Genomic DNA, 21,691 nt, shown 5'->3' with positions numbered 1-21,691 from the left:
TCTGTGCGTCTTATGGAGCGAATGGTGGTCCCTGGAGCCGAATTGCCCAGGGACCAAAAGAGGATCGTGCTGTTTATTTTACAAAGAGAAAAGGGGGTGTTGAAATGACCCCGGTCAGCAGCTGATCAGCAAGAGATCTGGAGAGAGATAAGAGTCCGGCTCCCTTTTAGCCCCGCCCCCTTGCCCAGGCCTCCATTGTTGAATGTGCTGCAGAGGGAGGTTGTTTGTTTCCCCAGCGACATGTGACTGGCTGATTAGATTATCTGTCTGGAAACTGTAGAAAAGGCTCCCTTCCCTTTAGAAGCTGCAGAAATGTGAGTTGAACCCCATAAAAACGGGGCTTTTCTTCTTTGCTTTTCCCCCTTTGCAAAAGGAGCTTTGCTTTTCCCCCTTTGCAAAAAAAAGCTGCAAAACTTTTAGCTGATCCTCAAAAAAAACCAGGGCTTTTCCCTTTGCAAAAAAGCTGCAAAACTTTTAGCTGATCCTCAAAAAAACCAGGGCTTTTCCCTTTGCAAAAAAAAGCTGCAAAACTTTTAGCTGATCCTCAAAAAAACAGGGCTTTTAGAGGAGGAAAACCAGAAAAATATTTTTTCCCTTGTTTCCTCCTCTAAAAACAAGGTGCGCCCTATGGTCCGGTGCGCCCTATGGAGCGAAAAATACAGTATTTATTTTTTAAAGCAGGAGTTAAAAATATACGGTTGGCATTCACTTTCCCTCAGAGCAGACCTATTAAAATGAACAAATATGACTAAGTTAGTTCCATTAACTTCAGTAGTTGAATACCACCATAGTTGAACTATGACATTTGCTCCCACAGGAGGCAGTGATGGACAACCAAATAGATGGCGTTAAAAGATCGGACAAATTGACAAGGCTCTCAGATGGATCTTGTGCTCAGGTCCTGCTTGCAGGTTTCCCACAGGCATCTGGGTGGCCACTGAAAGAAGAAGATGCTGGGCTGAGATTGGCCACTGGCCTCATCCAGAAGACTCTTCTTGTGTTCTTAGCAGCTGAAGGGCCACCTATTAGCACACACACACACACACACACACACACACACACACCCCACTCTCCTGGCCTTAGTAAGTGATGGTTCCCCTGCCACAGGATTTCCCCAATCAATGCTATTTCAGGGTGTAAGCTGCTTGGGGTGCACTTAGGGGTAATCGTTGTTATAGACACAAATTCATTTTCCGGGGGGGGGGTCATGATAACTGCATGCCACCTCCAGCATCAGAGGCCACATGCCTCTGGTTGGCACTAGTTGCTGGGAAGCAACAATTTGAATAGGGCTGATGGGCTTCCCAGTGGCATCCTCTTGGGAAACAGGATACTCCAGTAGTGGGAAGAAGGCCCAGAGCCCGGGGAGTGGTGGTGGGACAACAATGAGCGGTCAGAGGGAGAAGACTGGGAAGAGGAGGTGTCAGAAGCTGAGGAAGCAACAAGGCTTAGTGAGCTGGCAGAGGCAGAGAGCAGTCCAGAATCAGGGGCAGAAGCCGAAGCAAGAGGGTGGGATGAGGGAAGCCAAGAGGCAGAGATGGGTCAGGCTGGTGAAGAATCATGGGTTTCTCCCTTTCCCCCTAGTTTCCCAGAACCAAGAGAGGCACAAAAAGGGCGGAGGAGAGAGTGGTGATGCACAGGCTCAGTCTTCAATTGCTTGGGGAAAACCCTGCAGAGGGGGGGACTTAGGCAGCTATAGGGAGGCAGGAACCTTCAGTCTCAGCAACTGCTTAATGGGAGCAAGAACTACCAGGGATGCGTTGCTGTGCTCATTAGGCCTGACATTCTGCCAAGTTGGTGCAGATCATGTTTTTGCTATTAAAGAGTTACTGGCAACTTGCATGGTGTGATTTACTGCTGGCTCGCTCCTGACACTATGTTCTCATGAGAAAAGATAGACTGAGGTTGGTGGGACAGTGCCCCATTCCCCCTGACGGACTAGTCTCCACTGGCACCAACCCTTGGAAATAGGACCGTCTAGACAAGCACAGTGGCTCAGTAGGCTTCTTGAGGCAGAGCGCTTCCCAGTTGTCATGGTCTGAACCCCAGCACTGCACCACTTCACTTCCTAGAGGGGCTCAGAGTAAAGCCTCGATCCGCATCCAGGAAAATCCGTACAGGAGGAGATGATCGTGCAGAGACCTGAGCAACTGCTGAAGGTCCAGGGCTGCCAGAGTCTGGGACGTTTGTTCCATGCTTCTACCTCGCGTGGATTTTCACGTGGGCCTTCAGTTTCGAACTCTGGTTGAAGCATTTCCCGCACTCACCGCACCTGTACGGCTTCATGCCCTTGTGGATCCGGACGTGGGCGACCAGGCTGCCCTTGACATTGAAGGTTTTCCCGCAGTCCGAGCACTGGAAGGGCTTCTCCCCCGTGTGGATCCTCTGGTGTCTGACGAGGTCGGAGTTCATGCCGAAGGACTTCCCGCAGTCCGAGCACTCAAAGGGCTTCTCCCCCGTGTGGACCCGGTGGTGGCGGATGAGGTCGTAGTTCATCCGGAAGAACTTGCCGCAGTACGAGCACCCGTACGGCTTCTCTCCCCGGTGGATCCGGTAGTGCCGGAAAAGCCCGTACTTAGTGCTGAAGGATTTGCCGCAGTCCAAGCAACCATACGGCTTCTCCCCTGTGTGGGTCTTGTGATGTCGGATGAGCTTGTCCTTTGTGCGGAAGGCCTTCCCACACTCCACGCATTTGAAGGGTTTCTCTTCTGCCTCGGTCCTCTCGCTCGCCTTGGAGTTAGAAGTCCATCTGTACTCGGTCAGGGTCACAGGCCTCTCCCCGGTAAGTAGTCCACTCAGTCCTTGGTAAAGGCCCATGCTAGGAATGAGCTGATCCATCCTCTGCCTCGGACAGCTTGCCTGTTGTTGCCTCCATGGCCCACACAGGCCCTCATTCGGTCCCGCCTGCTTGCAGTGCTTGAGCCCGTTGGCTGTCTCTCTCTCCTCCAGCATCCCGTGCTGCGGTTCTTGCTCAGAGCTTTCTCGCCCGCGATCCTCTTTCTGCATCACATACTGCTTACCTGAAGGAAGAAGGAGAGAGATGAAATATAAGAACATCAACACCTTAAGTATCAGTTACAGGTAAGTAGCCGTGTTGGTCTGCCATAGTCAAAACAAAACAAAATAAAAAATTCCTTCCAGTAGCACCTTAGAGACCAACTAAGTTTGTTCTTGGTATGAGCTTTCGTTAGCTTTATTACACCTAAACATTAGGAAGAACTTCCTGACAGTGAGAGCTGTCCAGCAGTGGAATTTGCTACCAAGGAGCGTGGTGGAGTCTCCTTCTTTGGAGGTCTTTAAGCAGAGGCTTGACAGCCATCTGTCAGGAATGCTTTGATGGTGTTTCCTGCTTGGCAGGGGGTTGGACTGGATGGCCCTGGTGGTCTCTTCCAACTCTATGATTCTATGATTCTTCAGATACACTGAAACAGAAGTCACCAGACCCTTATATATAGTGAGGGAGTGGGGAGGGGTATTACTCAGAAGGGTGGTGCAGTCGTCAGTCGTCAACAGGTTTTCCACACCTATCAGCTGATCACCCATTCCCACCACCCTTCTGAGTAATACCCCTCCCCACTCCCTCACTATATTTAAGGGTCTGGTGACTTCCGTTTCAGTGTATCTGAAGAAGTGTGCATGCACATGAAAGCTCATACCAAGAACAACCTTAGTTGGTCTCTAAGGTGCTACTGGAAATAATTTTTTATTTTATTTTGTTTTGACCTTAAGTATCAGGCATTGTACCAGGCAAAGGGCCTTCTCGGTAGTGGCGGCTGCCCTGTGGAATGCCCTCCCATCAGATGTTAAGGAAATAAACAACTATCTGACTTTTAGAAGAAGTTTTAGGGAAGTTTTTAATGTTTGATCTTTTATCGTGTTTTTAATATTCTGTAGGGAGCTGCCAAGAGTGGCTGGGGTAACCAGATGGGTGGAGTATGTATGTATGTATATATGTATGTATGTATGTATGTATGTATAAATAAATAAAGTTTTGTATGGGAAGAGGCAATCATCATCATCATCATGACCACCTCTTCCCATACAAAACAACGCGGACCCTGTGCTTGTCAGCTGAGACCCTTCTTTTTGTCCCCCCTCTCAAGAGAAGTTCGGAGGGTGGCAACAAGAAAATGGGCCTTTTCTGTGGTAGCTCCTCAACAACAGAATGCTTAGCATGGAGTAATCCCTGTTTAGGGAAGTTTTTAATGTTTGATGTTTTATTCTGTTTTTAATCTGTTGGGAGCCGCCCAGAATGACTGGGGAAACCCAGCCAGATGGGCTGTGTATTAATATATTATTATTATTATTATTATTATTATTATTATTATTATTACTTACCCCCGGAGCTGGCATTTCCTCCACACTCATGTTTCACCACGTTCCAGATCTGCCTGCCTGCCTCTCCCAATATAGTTGCCTCATCTGGGACATTCACAATCACCTTCTGAAAGAGACCCGGGCCCTGAAACAGCAGGGGTCATGTTGTATGATTTGTTATTCACAGCATTTAGGCACACTTTGCGTAGACCAGTGTCCTTCAAGCTTAGGTCCCCAGAAGTTGCTGGAATACAAATCCCATCATCCCTCGTTGTTGGGTGAGATGGCTGTGGATGATGGGATTTGTAGTCTAAACATCCAAGTTTTGAAGAACGCTGCGATAACTGGGCAAGATGTATCAATGGTTTGACACGACATAAGGTAGCTTCCTTTGGTTCTTGATCTCGCTACCAGCTATGGGTAGTTCAGGAATCCCAGGATGAAAACAGGCTCCTATGAGGATACTTGGTTTAAATGTCTGAAGTTGTTTTAACAGACGATGCAAACATAACGTATGTGCTGCAGGAGTGTCAGCATGCCTTTGGGGACAAATCCTGCATCATATAAATTCAATGACAGGAGAAATCTCTCCCCCAGTTGATTATTTTTTTATTTGATTGAGGGAGAAATATCTGCAAAACAACAGCCTTTAAAAAACAAACCAACAAAAGCAACCCTTGTGATGGCAGCCAGAGCAGTCTGGGTTCGAAAGTGTAAAGATTATCAGGTTCCAGTTATATGGGAACGCCTATGGAAATGTTTTAAATTTGCAAAAATGCACAAATCAATTGATTTGATTCATAAGAGGAGCGGTATATTTTACAACACAACATTTGTTGAGAGACGGGCGTTTTTTTGTGAATCACTGCAACACAAATTTTGGAAATGTTAGACTAGAAACTTTGTTGACTTCAATTTGCGCATATTTTGAAGTATAAATTATTGTTATCATTATTAAGAAAGAAAGGAAACAGCCTCACCTGCTCTTCCCAACTCCCTGCCTCTCCCTGAGCTGGCAAGAAATTCTCCACCAGGGCCACCGCCTGGGCACAGGTTTCAGGAGCCTGATCCTTCACCCGACTCTGGATCCCTTGAGGCAGGACATCCAGGAACTGCTCCAAGACCAGCAAGTCCAGGATTTCCTCTTTGGTACGTCTCTCCGGTTTCAACCACTGGCGGCAAAGCTCCCAGAGCCGGCTGCAGGCCTGGCGGGGGCTCTCAGCCTGGCGGCAGCGAGACTCCCTGAAGCGTTGCCGGTGTCCCTCTGTGCTGAGGGCCTCCTTCACCTCCTCCTCCTGCTTCACTTTGGTGTAGGGGCCCTTTGCTCTCAGATCGAGCTTGACGTGGACCTGGTGGCTCGCCCCGTTGAGGATAGGAAGGAGGTACCCTTCTTTTGCTGGCTGGCTGGCTGCAGTGATGGCCTCAAAAGGGGCTAGGGAAGTCTTCAGATCGCCCCAGGGAGCCATTTCCGCCAGCTGTGAGCTCCCCGCCTCAGAGTGGGGTGACTCCATCGCCTTGAGGAAGGCCTGCCACTGGGCCTCCCAGACCTGCTGCAGGCCCTCGCACCCTGCAGGTCCCGCCTGAGTAGCAGTGTGGGTTTTTTTCCTCGGTCCCTTGGATCCCATCTCAGACTTGGGACCCGCCGGGTCCTTCCTCTCCGTTTTCACTCCCAGCTTCAATTCCTGCTCCAGCGCCGCCTGGAAGCGGAGATCCGGGGCCGGTGACTCCCCCTCCCTCCCTTCCGCCATTTGGGAATCGGGGCTCTTGCAGTTGGGAAGGGTAGATGGAATTCGAACTCAGAGCAGGGCTTCTGCCCCTGACAGCTAAGGCAGGAGAGGAATCCAGCCAACTGGATTAGTGCACCAAGCTACTGCGGTATGAAAGGGTGAGTTCAGAGGGATATAGGCCAGCGCTATCTCCACAACAGCGCTTGGGAGTTACCCTTGGCAGCGGATGGGATATCCAAGAGCTTCTTCCTCCTGTCAGAAGAAAAGAAGAGCAATCTGTTGTTTCAAACTGTTTTTAATATTGTTGCTGTAACCCACCCTGGAGCTTAGCATGAAGGAATAATAATAATAATAATAATAATAATAATAATAATAATAATAATAATAATGCAGAATGTTTCCCTGCAAAGTAACAGGAGCTCTGGAAAACACATTTATGGTGAAAACTCTTTGGAATCCAGCTTTTTAAAAACCGCCTTATCTTAACAGCAACCTGAGGAAGTAGGATAAGCTGAGAGATGGTGACTTACCCCAGGTAGGCTGGTGAGCTTCGGAGGTGAAGGGGGAACTGGATGCCAGTTTTGAGTCCAGTGCTTAGCCCAACACAACACCAGAACTGGTAATGCTAATCATCATCATCATCATATATACAATAATGAACATAAGAAGAAGCTGCTGGATCAGGCCAAAGATCCATCTAGTTATAAAACTGTAGAGTTGGAAGGGAACTTAAAAATGGAAAACGTAATGCTGGTGGCCAACAAAAGAGGTTTAAACACTGACAACTGGGGGAAACAATGGCCTGTGAGCGCTCCAATTGGAGAAGAACCTTTACCAAAGGTGTCATGAAGTTAACTCGAACTCAGGACAAAAGGCAGAAATGTGCTAAGAGGAAGGCACGCTTGGCAAACCCTCACCATGATCAACTCCCGCCCGGAAACCTAGGTCCCCACTGTGGATAGACATGTGGATCCAGAATTGGCCTCCACAGTCACTTACGGACTCACTGTTAAGACTGTGTTCATGGAAGACAATCTTACATCCTGTTCTTACAGCAGCCAACCAGATGTCTATGCAAAGCCTGAAAGCAGGACTGGTGCACCGGAGCACAATTCTCCTCACTTGCGATTCTCAGCAGCTGATCTTCAGTCATCCCGCCTCTGACTGTGGAGGTAGGAAATTGCCGCCATGGCTAGTAACAATAGATAGCCTTATTGTCCACGAATTTATCTAACCCTTTTTAAAAGGGTTAGTTAGCGTCTAGATCAAGGGAGGTAATAGTACCACTATATTCTGCTCTGGTCAGACCTCACCTGGAATACTGTGTCCAGTTCTGGGCACCACAGTTCAAGAAGGATACTGACAAGCTGGAACGTGTCCAGAAGAGGGCAACCAAAATGGTCAAAGGCCTAGAAACGATGCCTTATGAGGAACGGCTTAGGGAGCTGGGTATGTTTAGCCTGGAGAAGAGAAGGTTAAGGGGTGATATGATAGCCATGTTCAAATATATAAAAGGATGTCATATAGAGGAGGGTGAAAGGTTGTTTTCTGCTGCTCCAGAGAAGCGGACAAGGGGCAATGGATTCAAACTACAAGAAAGAAGATTCCACCTAAACATTAGGAAGAACTTCCTGACAGTGAGAGCTGTTCGGCAGTGGAATTTGCTACCAAGGAGTGTGGTGGAGTCTCCTTCTTTGGAGGTCTTTAAGCGGAGGCTTGACAGCCATCTGTCAGGAATGCTTTGATGGTGTTTCCTGCTTGGCAGGGGGTTGGACTGGATGGCCCTTGTGGTCTCTTCCAACTCTATGATTCTATGATTCTATAAAAAGCCATCCAAGTTGGTGGTTATCATTACAGCTTGTGGGAGGGAGTTCCACAGTTTCACGATGAGCTGTGTAAACAAGTCCTTCCTTTTGCCCGTTCCGAAACCTCCAACATTCCGCTTCATTAGATGCCCCTGACTTCTAGCGTTACGAGTGAGAAGAACTGCTCCTGGCTCCAATTTTTCTGCAAAATGCCTAATTTTTACACACCTCTGTCATGCCTCCTTCAGACAAGACACCTCTCCCAGCCCAAACAGGAGACACTGGGAATTGAATCTGGGACCTCCTGCATGCAGAGCAGATGCTCTACCCACTGAGTTATCACCCATCCATATTTGTGGGTGGGGGGTTGTTGCAAGAGACCAAAAACAATTGCCTTTTTGTGGGGGAGGGGGAATTCTCTCTGCCTGAAGCTATGAGAGATGCTGGCAGTTAGAGCAGACTAGGGTAGAATCTACACACAGTAAAAAAACCATTCTGAAAAAGCTTTTAAAGAAAAAAGCATTTAAAAAGAAATACATTGAATTTTCCATAAGGCTCAGCATCGCCATCTAGTGTCACATTGTATATTGCACTTAAAACACACTTTAAATGTTTTCTTTGTGGCTGTATAGCTGAGGCCATAATCACCAACCTGGTGCCCTCCATATCATGGAATCACGGAACAGTAGAGTTGGAAGGGACACCAGGGGTCATCTAGTCCAACCCTCTGCAATGCAGGAATAAACTCAGCTAAAGCATCCATGACAGATGGCCACCCAACCTCTGCTTTGAAACCTCCAAGAAAGGAGAGTCCACCACCTTCTGAAGGGAGTCCATTACAATACTGAGCTGGATGGTAAATGCTTCAGCTGACAGGACAGTTTGCAACGTTAAAGTAGCAATTAAGCATCGAGATCCTACTTTCCAATGGGGTTTTAAAAAAAACAAAACAGATGTGAACACAAACAACCTCCCAAGGGAGACCGTTCCTCTGTCAAGGGATTTTGGACTGATGGAAGTTGTAGCCCAAAACGCCTGGAGCTGAAGACAACAGGTTGGCGAAGGCAGGGGCTGGATGGACAAGTACAGTAATTTGACTTCTACACAGAATCACAGAGTTGGAAGGGACCCTGAGGATCATCTAGTCCTGGCACGTCCAACAGGTAGATCGTGATCTACCGGTAGATCACTGGATGTCTGTGGTAGATCACTGGTTCCCCCAAAGAAGCTCAACAACTTTGACTCCCCTAAGAAAAGCTCAATTTTTTTGCCCTGCACCACCCAAAAACAGGGATTTCCTTCTCCCTAAAAAAAGCTCAACAACAACTTTGACCTGAATGCTTAAAAAACGGGGCTTTCCTCCTCCCCAAAAAGCTCAACAACTTTGACCTGAACCCCCCCTCCCTAAAAGGGGTAGATCACTGCCAGTTTTTAACTCTGTAAGTAGATCACAGTCTCTTAGGAATTGGCCATCCCTGATCTAGTCCAACCCCCTGCAATGCAAGAATATGCATACGGCAGGTTAGAACCAGAGCCAGTCTCCCCAGTTTCCTATCCCTTAGGCGGAGGGTTCTTCCATCCTCCAACCTCTTTGCATCCTCACGCTTCCCCCCGCCCCCAATATAAAAGCTGGAGATATAGATAGATAGATAGATAGATAGATAGATAGATAGATAGATAGATAGATAGATAGATAGATAGATAGATCCGACATAATTTCTCTTTTTTGCACCTTCGGCTCACCGCTGCTTTGATTTCACCAGCCTCCAACTCCTGCCTGCATCCAGAAAGCCATTTCTCTGTCCGGATGGAGGGGACGGAAAAGGCACGAGCTCCCCACCCCCCACCCCCGACCTCTCTATGGTAGTAGCGACATCCCACCTACTCCCCCCTCCCCAAATTTCCCCCCTCCCCTTCCTCTCTAGGAACCCGATCTCGACTGCAGGATTTAACCATTACATGACCACAAGAAGCGCCTTTTCTGTGTGGGTCAGATACCAGGTGGTTCTTTTCCAGCCTGTTTCACGGATGCGTTTTGGAGCATGGGTTTGTTTTCGTTTCACAACAGAGCATCTATACTGCTTGTTATGATGCTTCCTCCAAAAGCGGTTTAAGTCGAGAGAGAGAGAGAGAGAGAGAGAGAGAGAGAGAGATCGCTGCCAATTGCTGCAGTGAATCACAGAATCGTGCAGTTGGAAGGGACCCCCAAGGGTCATCCAGTCCAACCCCTTGCACTGCAGGAATCTCGGCTAAAGCATCCATGACAGATGGCCATCCAACCTCTGTTTAAAAAATTTCCAAGGAAGGAGAGTCCACCACCTTCGAGGGGACAGTTCCACTGTCTAACAGCTCTTACTGTCAGAAAGTTCTTCTTGATGTTTAGTTGGAATCTCCTTTTTTTATAACTTGAAGTCATTGGTCCTACCCTCCAGAGCAGGAGAAAAACAAGCCTGTTCCCTCTTCCATGTGATAGCCCTTGGGATATTTGAAGATGGCTCTCATATCTCCTCTCAGTCTCCTCTTTTCCAGGCTAAACATACTTGGATCCTTCAACCGTTCCTCATAAAGCTGTTTCCAGACCCTTGATCCTCTTGGTTGCCCTCTTCTGCCCACATTCCAGCTTGTCAACAACCTTCTTAAAATTCCAGGCCTTTTGACCAAGGCAGAATAATTTGTATTTTAATTTGTATTAAAGTCTGCTTCTCTGCACCTCTGTGATCTGTGCACATCATGATGCAGCATTTAGGTTGCAAACTTTGTACAGTGGTACCTCAGTTTAAGAACAGTACTGTTTGGAACGATTCGGTTTACGAACTCCGCAAAACCAGAAGTAGTGACCTCGGTCTAAGAACGGAATCCGAAAGGTGGAAGGGCACCGGTGGCGGGAGGCCTCATTAGGAAAAGCGTGCCTCGGTTTAAGAATGGTTTCAGTTTAAGAATGGACTTCTGGAACGGATTAAGTTCATAAACTGAGGTACTACTGTATTTAAAAAGTCAGGGTTACAGGGCTGCACTAATAAGGCCTCCATCTGCATTGTAAATTTAAAGCAGTATTATACCACTTTAAACAGGCATGGCTTCCCCCCAAAGAATCCTGGGAAATGTAGTTTGTTAAGGGTGCTGAGTTAGGAGACCCTGGCTCACTTCTTACATCTACAATTCCTAGAATTCCCTGGGAAGAGGACTGTTAAGCCACATTGGGAATTGTAGCTCTGTGAGGGGAGCAGGGTATCTCTTGACAACTCTCAGCACCCTCAACAAACTACAATTCCCAGGATTCCTTAGAGGAAGCCACGATCGTTTAAAGTGGCATGATAGTGCTTTAAATGTATAGTATAGGTGGAGCGTAGGACCTGGGGAAAGCTCACCGAATCCATCATTGTCTCTCTCCTAGCCTGACCTACCTTACAGAGTTGTTGTGAGCTTCTTAGAAGAAAGGACGGGGGTAAATAATATGTTTTGTGTTTGTTCCTGTAGGCATTTGCCTGGTCTTTAGCTTGAGCAAGAAACATTTCATGCATTTATACAAAGACTTAATATTACCCTCTGGGCACCTGACCATTCAGGAGCTTTAAGCGCAGTGTGAGACTCGAGACTCCAACAGGCCTCAGATCCATCCTTGTTGTTCAACAGCATCTGGAGGGCCAATGGAAGACAATGGTTCTGCCAACTATCAGCTGTCTGCCAGGGATTGCTGGCAGCCTGGTTCACACATTACTTTAAACCACAATTAAACTAAACTATGGTTTAAACAACAGGAGCTTTGCTCCTCCCCCATTCCAGCTGCTGCCAGGGAAACAAACCATGGTTCTGGCTCGCTGTTTGTTTCCCTCAAGCAAGCCATGAGTGGTAAGCCAAGAACAAGGGCATTGTTATTGTGCATTCTTGATTATTTCTGCTCATGGTGGTATTGGGCGGTTAAACACGATCACACCTTCACTTAAGCTTACACATGCAAAGGTTTAGGTGTAGACATCCTGCTGCATATGGAATACCATATTTACACGAATCTAATGCGATATTGAATCTAATGCGCACCTCAGTTTTCAAAACCTTGAAATCCAAAAAAGTATTTGCTGGCAAATGTAAATGCTCCATCAAATCTAGTGTACACCCTAATTTTCGTGACGTAATTGTGGGATATTTCAGTCAAATCCAACATTCTAAGAGAGGACTAACTGCCTCTATGTGAGTTTGGTCCGTTGGTCGGTTAGGCTGCTGCTGATAGAAGTGTTAAGTAGTAAATGCTCTGGTGGTTTCTTTTTAGGTCCCTGCCACGGGGTGAGGTCCCGTTGCTCGGTCCCAGCTCCTGCCCACCTAGCGGTTCAAAAGCACGTCAAAAAAAGTGCAAGTAGATAAATAGGTACAGCTCTGGAGGGAAGGTAAACGGCGTTTCTGTGCGCTGCTCTGGTTCGCCAGAAGTGGCTTAGTCATGCTGGCCACATGACCCGGAAGCTGTATGCCGGCTCCCTCAGCCAGTAACGCAAGATGAGCGCCGCATCCCCAGAGTCGGACATGACTGGACATAATGGTCAGGGGTCCCTTTACCTTTACCTGATATCTAATATATAGTTTACCGGGTATATCTTTTGTAACCTAAGTATGTACTCAATGAATCTGACAGTAAACTAGTTTATTTTGTTATCATTCAGATTAATGTGTATTTTTCTTGTAAGAGGGACAAAAGGGATTAACCAAGAAGGCAGGAAGGCAGAAGACATAATTATTAAAAAGGACTCAAAACGAGTCAGCAATCTGCTTGTTGCTGTGTAAATTTAAATAAGGAAACATTTAACCCTGCTATATTATATATAAACGTTCCTACATTAATTTGGCCAAAAAAAGGTGCACATTACATTCGGGTAAATACTGTAGGTGCAGATTCCTGCTGAAATCCTGTAATTTTAAAAAAATATTGCAATATGTTCTGATTTATTTTCGGACCGCATTTTTTTCTTTTTGTAAGAGTGCCCCTCCAGACAGCATTAATGCAGCAACACTGGGGAAGAATCCCAGAACAACTTACACTATGGAGTGATCCACTGCTAATATGTCAATGGTCACATCCACAACCATGATTTAAAGCCCTCTTATACCACTTTCAACAGTCATTGCTTCCCTTTTGGAATCCTGGGAATTGTAGTTTTAAGAGTGCTGGAGACTGCGGCTATATGAGGGGCCTCCTACCAGCTCTCAGCACCCTGAACAAACTACAGTGGATGGACAAAAGCTCCCATCAGCCCCAGCCAGCATGACCAATGGTCAGGGATGATGGGAATTGTAGTCCAACAACTGGAGGGCCACAGGTCCCCCAGCGCATGCCAGAAATGTAAGCTACATTCTCCTTAGTCAGTGAAACTGTCATTCTCCTGTTCTTCCTTCGGTTCTTCAAAGTGGCTGGAGGGTTGTTTGTTCTTTCAAGTTTCTTTCATGTCTACTCTGAGGTAAAGACCACTGAGCGAAACGGAATGTTTTTCCAGATACGTGTGTAGAGTTGTTGTTCAGTCATTCGGTTATGTCCGACTCTTCTTGACCCCATGGACCAGAGCACGCCAGGCACCCCTATCCTCCACTGCCTCCCGCAGTTTGGCCAAACTCATGTTAGTAGCTTCGAGAACACTGTCCAACCATCTCATCCTCTGTCGTCCCCTTCTCCTTGTGCCTTCCATCTTTCCCAACATCAGGGTCTTTTCTAGGGAGTCTTCTCTTCTCATGAGGTGGCCAAAGTACTGGAGCCTGGCCACCTCATGAGAAGAGAAGACTCCCTAGAAAAGACCCTGATGTTGTGTGTAGAGTAGAGCTTTCCAAACTTTTCATGTTGGTGACACACTTTTTAGACATGCATCATTTTGTGATACAGTAATTCAGTTTTACTAGCAGAGGTTAAACTAACCCTTTTCCAGCCCCGGGAGAGCGTTCATGCAACACACCTACACACTGCAGCCAACACACCAACATGTTGCAACACACCGTTTGGAAAGCTCTGGTGTAAAGGATTGCAGCCTGATATCTAGAACGACCCTTGATATTCATAAAAAAGGAAGTAACCTTTTAATGGTGTTACAGGACATATTACACCCAATTATTTAATGTAACATATTTCCTGTGCCAGCTATGCAATGAGGTGCCGTCCAGTTTCTCTTTCTCTAAACTGAACTAAATTGTGTCAACACACACACGATCCACACAAATGATGAATTAAAACAGTTAAGCTTTTGGACATTACATAAAATTGAACTAACACAACAAGTACCTGTTTGGTAACATACAAAACTGAGTGAAAAGCAAAGCTATTTCAGAAGGCAGTCTTGTAATATTAAAAAGCATAATTTTTTCAAATATGTAGCCTCAGGGCTTCCTCGCCATAGCACAGGGGTTCCAATTTGAATAAAACATGAGGGAGGCAGGTACGTCCTGCCCCACATAATTGATCACATGATGCACACACCATTTGAATGGCAATGCCCATCAACTTTGGGGGGATCCAGCCCCCTGAAATGTTTTATGGAGTGGGGGGGCGAAGGCCCCTTGGCCCCTAGTAATTGGCTCCTATGCCACAGTAATATCAGGAATACCTTAGGAGTCATCTAAAAAAACACACCAGTTTGTCATTTCTATCAAGGCAGACAGTACTTGAAATGTTTAGCAAAATAACTAAATTAAGTCCAAATGAAATCACTGGTGACGCAACAGCTTCAAACCATAACCTGTCCTGACCTGAGTGACAGCAGTCCTCAGGCTGTTTTCTCCCTTCTCCCCTCAGGGCAAAGTGATTCTCCATTAGCCCTTGTGGTGGCATTCAGGTGAAGGAGCAGATTGAAAGAATTATGATCTGATCTACCACAGAAAAAGTTACTTGTTCCCTAATAAGTAAAATAATAATAATAATAATAATAATAATAATAATAATAATAATAATAAATCCCTCATGATCTTTTCCCACAATCAAGAGCATTTAAAATATCCATCCTTCAGATGGATATCATCTGATGTGACATCCTCAATCTTCCTCTGGGTTATTTCCTCTATAAAGGCTGATATGCAAATGTTTATCACAACAGGGCGATTTCATAGGAGTTCTCCTCAGTGTGGACTCTCTTATGCTGGCTAAAAGCAGGAGGGTCCATGAAACTTTCCCCACACACCAAGCAAGTCTGTGGCTTCTCCTCCTGTGTGTGCGTTTGCATGTGCTTGACAAGAGTTTTTCTGTGAGCGAAGCTCTTCCTGCATTCCGAGCACTTATGAAGCACCTCCCCTGTGTGGATCTGCTGGTGTTGGAGGAGGCGAGAGCTGACGCCAAAACTTTTCCCACAATCTGCACATTTATAGGGTTTCTCACTTGTGTGGGTTAGCTGATGTCGGATGAGGCAAGAGCTGAGGTTGAAACATTTCCCACAATCCACGCACTTGTACGGCTTCTCTCCCGTGTGGATTCTCTCGTGTACAACAAGGCTCCCCTTTTGACTGAACGTTTTCCCGCACTCCGCGCATCTGTAGGGCTTCTCTCCTGTGTGGGTCCTCTGGTGCCGAACAAGGTCGTGCTGTATAATGAAGGATTTCCCGCACAGCGAACACTCGTAGGGTTTCTCCCCCGAGTGGAACTGTATGTGCGACATAAAGTTTCCGATCCAGCGAAATCTTTTGCCACAGTCTGAGCATTCGTACGGTTTTTCTCGTGTGTGAAGTCGCTGGTGCTCAACGAGTTTAGAGTTCACGCTGAAGCACCTCCCACAGTCCAAGCATTTGCACGGCTTCTCTTTCGTGTGGGTTTTCTCGTGGGCTACGAGATTCCCTTTGAGGGAGAACTTTTTCCCGCACGCTGAGCATTTGTAGGGCTTCTCGCCCGTGTGGCTTCTCATGTGTGTGACCAGGTTGCACTTCTTGCTAAAGCTTTTGCCGCACTCGGAGCATTTGTGCTGTGTCTCCCCCGTGTGGGTTCTGTAATGCCTGATAAAGTCAGCATTCATGCTAAAGGTTCGCCCGCACTCCAGGCACGTGTACGGTTTCTCCCCTGTATGGTTTCGGCGATGTCTGACAAGATCGGCGTTTTTACAGAAGGACTTCCCGCAGTCCAAACACTTATAGGGCTTGTCCTCAGTGTGGAGTCTCTGATGAATGACAAGGTTCCCTTTCTGAGAAAAGCTTTTCCCGCAGACCGCACAGGCGAACGGTTTCTCTCCAGTGTGCATTCTCAGGTGAGCGACCAGGTGGCTCTTCGTTCCACAGCTCTTCCCACAGTCCGAGCATTCGTACATTTTGTCTCCCGTGTGGGTTCTGTAATGCCTAACGAAGTCGGAGTTCATGCTAAACGACTTTCCGCAATCGGCGCATTTGTACGGCTTCTCCCCGGTGTGGTTTCGGTGGTGCCTGGTGAGGTCAGCGTTCTTACAGAAAGACTTCCCACATTCTGAGCATTTGTACGGTTTCTCTTCCATGTGGATCCTCTCATGGACCGCAAGATGCCCTTTCTGAGAGAAGCTCTTACCACACGCTGAGCATCCGTACGGTTTCTCCCCTGTGTGGGTTCTCTGATGACTAATAAGGTGAGAAATCATGCTGAAAGACTTTCCGCAGTCTAGACACTTATGTTGTTTCCCTTCCATGTGGGTGCATGTAGACCTTGGAGAGTCCATCTCACATTCAGTCAATGCCACTTGCTTGTCATTTTTCTCGATCTCCTCCTTGGCTGTGATGGCATCTAAATTTTTTTGCACACAGAATGGGCTTGTCCATGTCCGTTTCTGGATGCTTTTGATTTCTGTCTTCACTCCATGCTGAGGTACCCTCTCTTTGGTAGATGTCCTAGTTTGTTTCCTTAGCCAAGGGCTTTTGTGCACATGATCCTGGCCATCTTCTCTTCTCAGAGTTTCCTTATAGAAGAAAGAAAAATTCCTGAGTGAGTCCTAAATCTGAAGGTTGATAAACCGAAGGTCCTCCAGATGTTGTTGACTACAGCTCCTGTCACCCCTAATCACTGGCAATGCTGATAAGCTCTGTTGGTAAAGCATGAGACTCTTAACCTCAGGGTCATGGGTTCAAGACCCACGTTGGGCAAATGATTCCTGCATTGCAGGGGGTTGGACCTTTGTGGTCCCTTCCAACTCTACAATTCTATGATGCTATGATGGGAGTTGGAGGCCACATCCACACCATACATACCACTCCTGACAGCTGTGGCCTCTCTCAAAGAATCATGGGAACTGTCCTCTGCCCATGGTGGGGCGAGATGTTAGAGGAGACCCTCTATTCCCCCCCCCCCAAAAAAAACTACAATTTCCCAAGCAGTTAAAACAATCCATCCTCCTTCCCAGAGAACTTGGGAAATTTCTCTGGGAGGTATTTTCAAGTTAATATGCGTAGGATTAATTTGGATGGCTTTAAAAGAGGGTTAGGTAAATTCAGGGAGGTTAAAGCTATCAGTAGCTACTCACCCTGATGGCTATGCTTTGCCTCTAGCCAAAGACAGAATGCCAATTGCTTCACAAGTGCTGTTGTGTGAGTGGCAGTTGGTCTCCAGAGCTTCAGGCAGGGGACGTTCCCAGCCCCACCTGGGACTGATCCTGGTGCCTTCTGAATGGAAAGGAGATGTTCTTTCTCTGTTTTCTGAGCTAGCACCCTTCCCCTCCAGATGCTTTGGAATGCAATTCCTATCATCCCCAGTCAGCATGACCAGTGATCAGGCATGATGGGAGTTGTAGTCACAACATCGCCTGGTGGTGAGTCTTGAAGGCCACTAGCTGAAAGGCCCTTTCCACCTGGCCTAGGGGGCAGGGCCCAGACTCACCAGCTCTACTAAAGAGGCACCTGGTAAGACCGCTATGCCTGACAACAAACCCCTATTGGATTCTTTTGCCCCATCTTCTTGTGCCTGCCAAACAGCCGTGTCATGCTTATGATAATATTTTATTCTCTTGTTAGTTATGCTGTTTTAAATGTGCATTTTATATTTGACTTCACTTAGCATTGGTTTTAAAAAAAATAAGATTTTTGTTAACTTTCTTTCTGTTAAATGTATTCTGTAGTTGACCTTTGTAATGTTTTATTTTGAAATATTTTAGTTCTGTTAATTATGTTGCTTTGTATACTTTATATTTGACTTTCTTCAGAAATGTTTAATTCTGGGTTGTTTTACTGATGTTTTAATATGCTGTAAACCGCTTTGAGATTTTTCTTAAAAATATAAAGCAGTATAGAAATGAAACAAGCAAGCAAACAAACAAACAAACAACATATGGGCACCAGGATGGTGCCTGACACCTCCACCACCTGGGGATCATTGGACAGGGACTGTTTTCATCCAACCCTGTGAAATTCTATCAGTTATATTTAACCTGCACCACCGGAATGACTTTCTCGAATCCAGTTGCTTTTTTCTGTGCAGCCAGAGCAGGAGCAGTCACCCTTAAGAAAAAGAGGTCGGAATAGGCCAATATCCCTTTGGACTGTCCCCGGATCAAATGGCTTTTCTTCTTTAAGTTCTCAAAGCTCTCAACCTAGCCTGTCATCTGAACTAGCCAGATGTTTATCTGAGAATCAGTCACAGTCAGTTGAAAAATAAAACTTCAGTTGAAAAATAAAACTTCAGTTGAAAAATAAAACTTCAGAGGCTTCTTGCCCCCAAAAGGGCAACTAAACTTTCCATTTTGGCAACTGCAACCTTGGTTTAAGGAGCCATTTGGCTGGCACCTAGCTTATACAGTATATCTGAGTTTCTAACCCTGATAAGGAGCACAGGACGTTGCCTTACACCAAGTCAGACCACCGGTTCACATAGCTCAGGACAATGACTGGCAGGGTGTCTCCAGGGTTTCAGGCCCCAACCCTACCAGGATGTGCCACTGGGGCTTGAACCAGGACCATTTTGCATGCAAACCAGAGGCTCTGCCACCGAACGATGGCAGGCTTACAAAAGAAAGAAAGGGAGAGAGGCGCCTATTCCCTATCCATATGAAACCAGAATGCAGCTCTTTCTCCTCCTAAATTTGTCCCCTCCAGGCACCCTTCCCCTATTGCTCTGCATTGCCTAAACAGGTTCCTGCGAGGCAACTCACCTCCTCCTCCTCCTCTTCCTCCTGCAGCCATTCAAAAGTTGCCCTCCCCTGGACCAAGGAGGCGGGCCAGGAAGAGGCCCTTTCCCCATCTGCCTTTCCTATCATTCCTGGGCCCCTCTAGGAAAAAGCCTCTCTCTCACTTTAACGCCTTCTGGAAGTCTGCATGGCGAAAAGCTCACCGCTGCTGGTGCTGTCACTCTGTGCCCTGTGCTAGTTTGTCTATAGCTTGTCCAAAAAAAAAAAAAAAAAACCCAAGCAAAATTCAGAAGTGCTGGTTTTGTTTTGCTTTAGTTGAGATTCCTGCACTGCAGGGGTTTGGACCAGATGACCTTTGGGGTCCCTTCCAAATTTAAAATTATGATTCTATGACCCTCTGGGCTGCATGAGCAGTTTCCCGCCTGTGTATACAACTCTGCAGCCAAAAATGCCCTAAACTCTTGCATCACAAGCAAAAGGTGAAATTCTAGGTTTTTTTTTTTAAAAAAAAAAAAAACCTTTTGTGGACCTAAGACACCTAATTAAAATTCACTGCATTTGTTTGTTAGATAGATAGATAGATAGATAGATAGATAGATATTATTATTTATTGAATTTATATACCATGCTACACCTGGAGGTCTCAGCGTGGCTTACAGAACAGATAGATGATAGATAGACAGACAACAGACCCTTCCTACAACAAGCCTGAGGTGGCATAAATGGTTCATGCTCTCCCCCAACTTTATCCACTCAACAACCCTGTGAGGTAGGCCAGGCTGAGACTCTGCATCTGGACCAAGGTCACCCACTGAGCTTCATGGTGTAGTGGGGTTTTGAATACGTATCTCCAAGGGTTCCAGTATTACATAGTCTCTGGGGGTGGGGCTGAGGGGAGACAATCCTGAATTGACCAGGTCTGCCAATGTTGCAAAACATTATGAAATGACTTTACTTAAAAAAAAAAATTAAGTGGATCAGCATCATAAACACACTTCAATATGTCGCCACTTTAGCACGGTCATAATTTAAAGCTGCAAATTCAAACATTTTATGATTTTTTTCATAACAATTCTTTGAAGTTCATACTTAATGAATTTGATAAAATATCAGAATAATAAGAGATATGTGGCATTTGAGCATAAGAAGCTGCCTTATTCTGAGTCAAGACTATTCAGCTCAGTATTGGCCTCACTGACTGGCAGCAGCTCTCTGGGATTTCAGAAAGGAGTCTCAGTGGTGGCCTCATTCATGTGAAACTCTCAACTTTCCCGATTTTAAAAAACATTATGGGAGATTCTTCCTTTTTCTCCAAGGCTATTATGAATCATTTTTCCTGTTTTTAGATGTTTTGCCTCCACAGGTTTTCAACTTTTGAAATTATTTAAGCCTATTATTATTACTACTACTATTATTATTATTATTATTATTATTATTATTATTATTATTATTATTATATTTTCATTGAGCTGTCTTGGAAGGCAGGAGATAAAGAACCATATTTATCAGATACATATAAATAAAGGACAAAAGAAAGTGAGATGGCACAGCAGTCCCCAAAAACACAGGCAAGAATTCTGGCGGGGGGGAGGATACGAGTTCAGAGCGCTGCTGGGTCCAACCCAAAACCTCTCGAATCCTGCATCCTGCTTCTCACCACAGCCAGCCAGACTCCTCTACAATGTCCTCTGCATTCAACTGTCAGAGGCACTAATGCTTCTGAATACAAGAAGAAAGAGAAGGAGGAGGAGGAGGAGGAGGAGGAGGAGGAGGAGGAGGAGTTTGGATTTGATATCCCGCTTTTCACTACCCGAAGGAGTCTCAAAGCGGCTAACAATCTCCTTTCCCTTCCTCCCCCATAACAAACACTTTGTGAGGTGAGTGGGGCTGAGAGACTTCAGAGAAGTGTGACTAGCCCAAGGTCATCCAGCAGCTGCATGTGGAGGAGAGGAGACGCGAACCTGGTTCCCCAGATTACGAGTCTACCACTCTTAACCACTACACCACACTGGCTAGAAACTGCAGGAGAGAAGGCCCTTGTGCTCAGGCAGGTCCTGCTTGCTGGTTCCCCCCCCCCCCCCCGTCATATTGTTGGCCACCATGAGAACAGGATGCTGGACTAGATGAGCTTTTCGTCTGATCTAGAAGGGCTGGTCTTACATTCTTAGGTCCACAAGGGCAGAGGGGGGGGGGCATAATGGCTCCTCCCCACTGTATGCCCAGCAGTTGGTTCTTAAGAAGGGGGTGCCTGGTGTTTCCTCAAAATCTGTGCTAGATAATTATGTTCATCTGACATATCCGGAAGAGTGCAGGAAGTTATTAGAAAGTGAAAAGTGGGAATATTGTACAAAAACTTAGGGTAAGATCCGGATTAAGACCTTTAGAGCACCTAAGCACTGAAAAGATTCTGGTGCCCCCATAGATACACAATTCAAAATATAAACAATAAACAACTGTTTAAAAAAATAAAAAAATTCCGAAATGAAACAAAGCCTAGAGTAAGATGGAAAATGTTTATTTTTGCATACTTCCACTTTATATTTATTTTTTATTATTGTGTGTGTGTGTGTGTGTGTGTGTGTGTGTGTGTGTGTGTGTATATATATATATATATATATATATATATATATATATATATATATAATGCATTTTTTCCCATTTGTTGCGAGAGCCTTCTTTGTGGAACCTGGTTCAGCTGCACCGTATGACCCATGATAAATCCAGCAATGGAAAATTTCTGTAATGGCTCCCTAACCTTGATGCCCTAAGCACGGCCTTATTTTGCTCAATGGTTAATCCAGCCCTGGTTAGGATG

At 46.0% G+C, this 21,691-nt stretch overlaps 2 protein-coding genes across 2 annotated transcripts; both read right to left on the bottom strand.

Moving 5' to 3' along the window:
• Window positions 1-2,176: 2,176 nt before the first annotated feature.
• On the bottom strand, window positions 2,177-6,065 carry LOC117042436 (zinc finger and SCAN domain-containing protein 22-like). The gene is made up of 3 exons (XM_033141982.1): window positions 5,298-6,065; window positions 4,339-4,462; window positions 2,177-3,020 (listed from the first exon to the last, which is right to left on the bottom strand). Exons 1-3 carry the CDS (start codon window positions 6,063-6,065, stop codon window positions 2,200-2,202), a joined length of 1,713 nt encoding a protein of 570 aa, XP_032997873.1. The 3' UTR covers window positions 2,177-2,199.
• An 8,753-nt stretch (window positions 6,066-14,818) lies between these two features.
• On the bottom strand, window positions 14,819-16,547 carry LOC117042723 (zinc finger protein OZF-like). The gene has a single exon (XM_033142345.1). The coding sequence runs from the start codon at window positions 16,480-16,482 to the stop codon at window positions 14,902-14,904; it is 1,581 nt and encodes a 526-aa protein (XP_032998236.1). The 5' UTR covers window positions 16,483-16,547; the 3' UTR covers window positions 14,819-14,901.
• Between the last annotated feature and the right edge of the window lie 5,144 nt (window positions 16,548-21,691).

This window comes from Lacerta agilis, chromosome 2 (genome assembly GCF_009819535.1).
Source record: "Lacerta agilis isolate rLacAgi1 chromosome 2, rLacAgi1.pri, whole genome shotgun sequence".
NCBI classification, from domain to species: domain Eukaryota; kingdom Metazoa; phylum Chordata; class Lepidosauria; order Squamata; family Lacertidae; genus Lacerta; species Lacerta agilis.
This window is presented reverse-complemented; position numbering and strand designations above follow the sequence as displayed.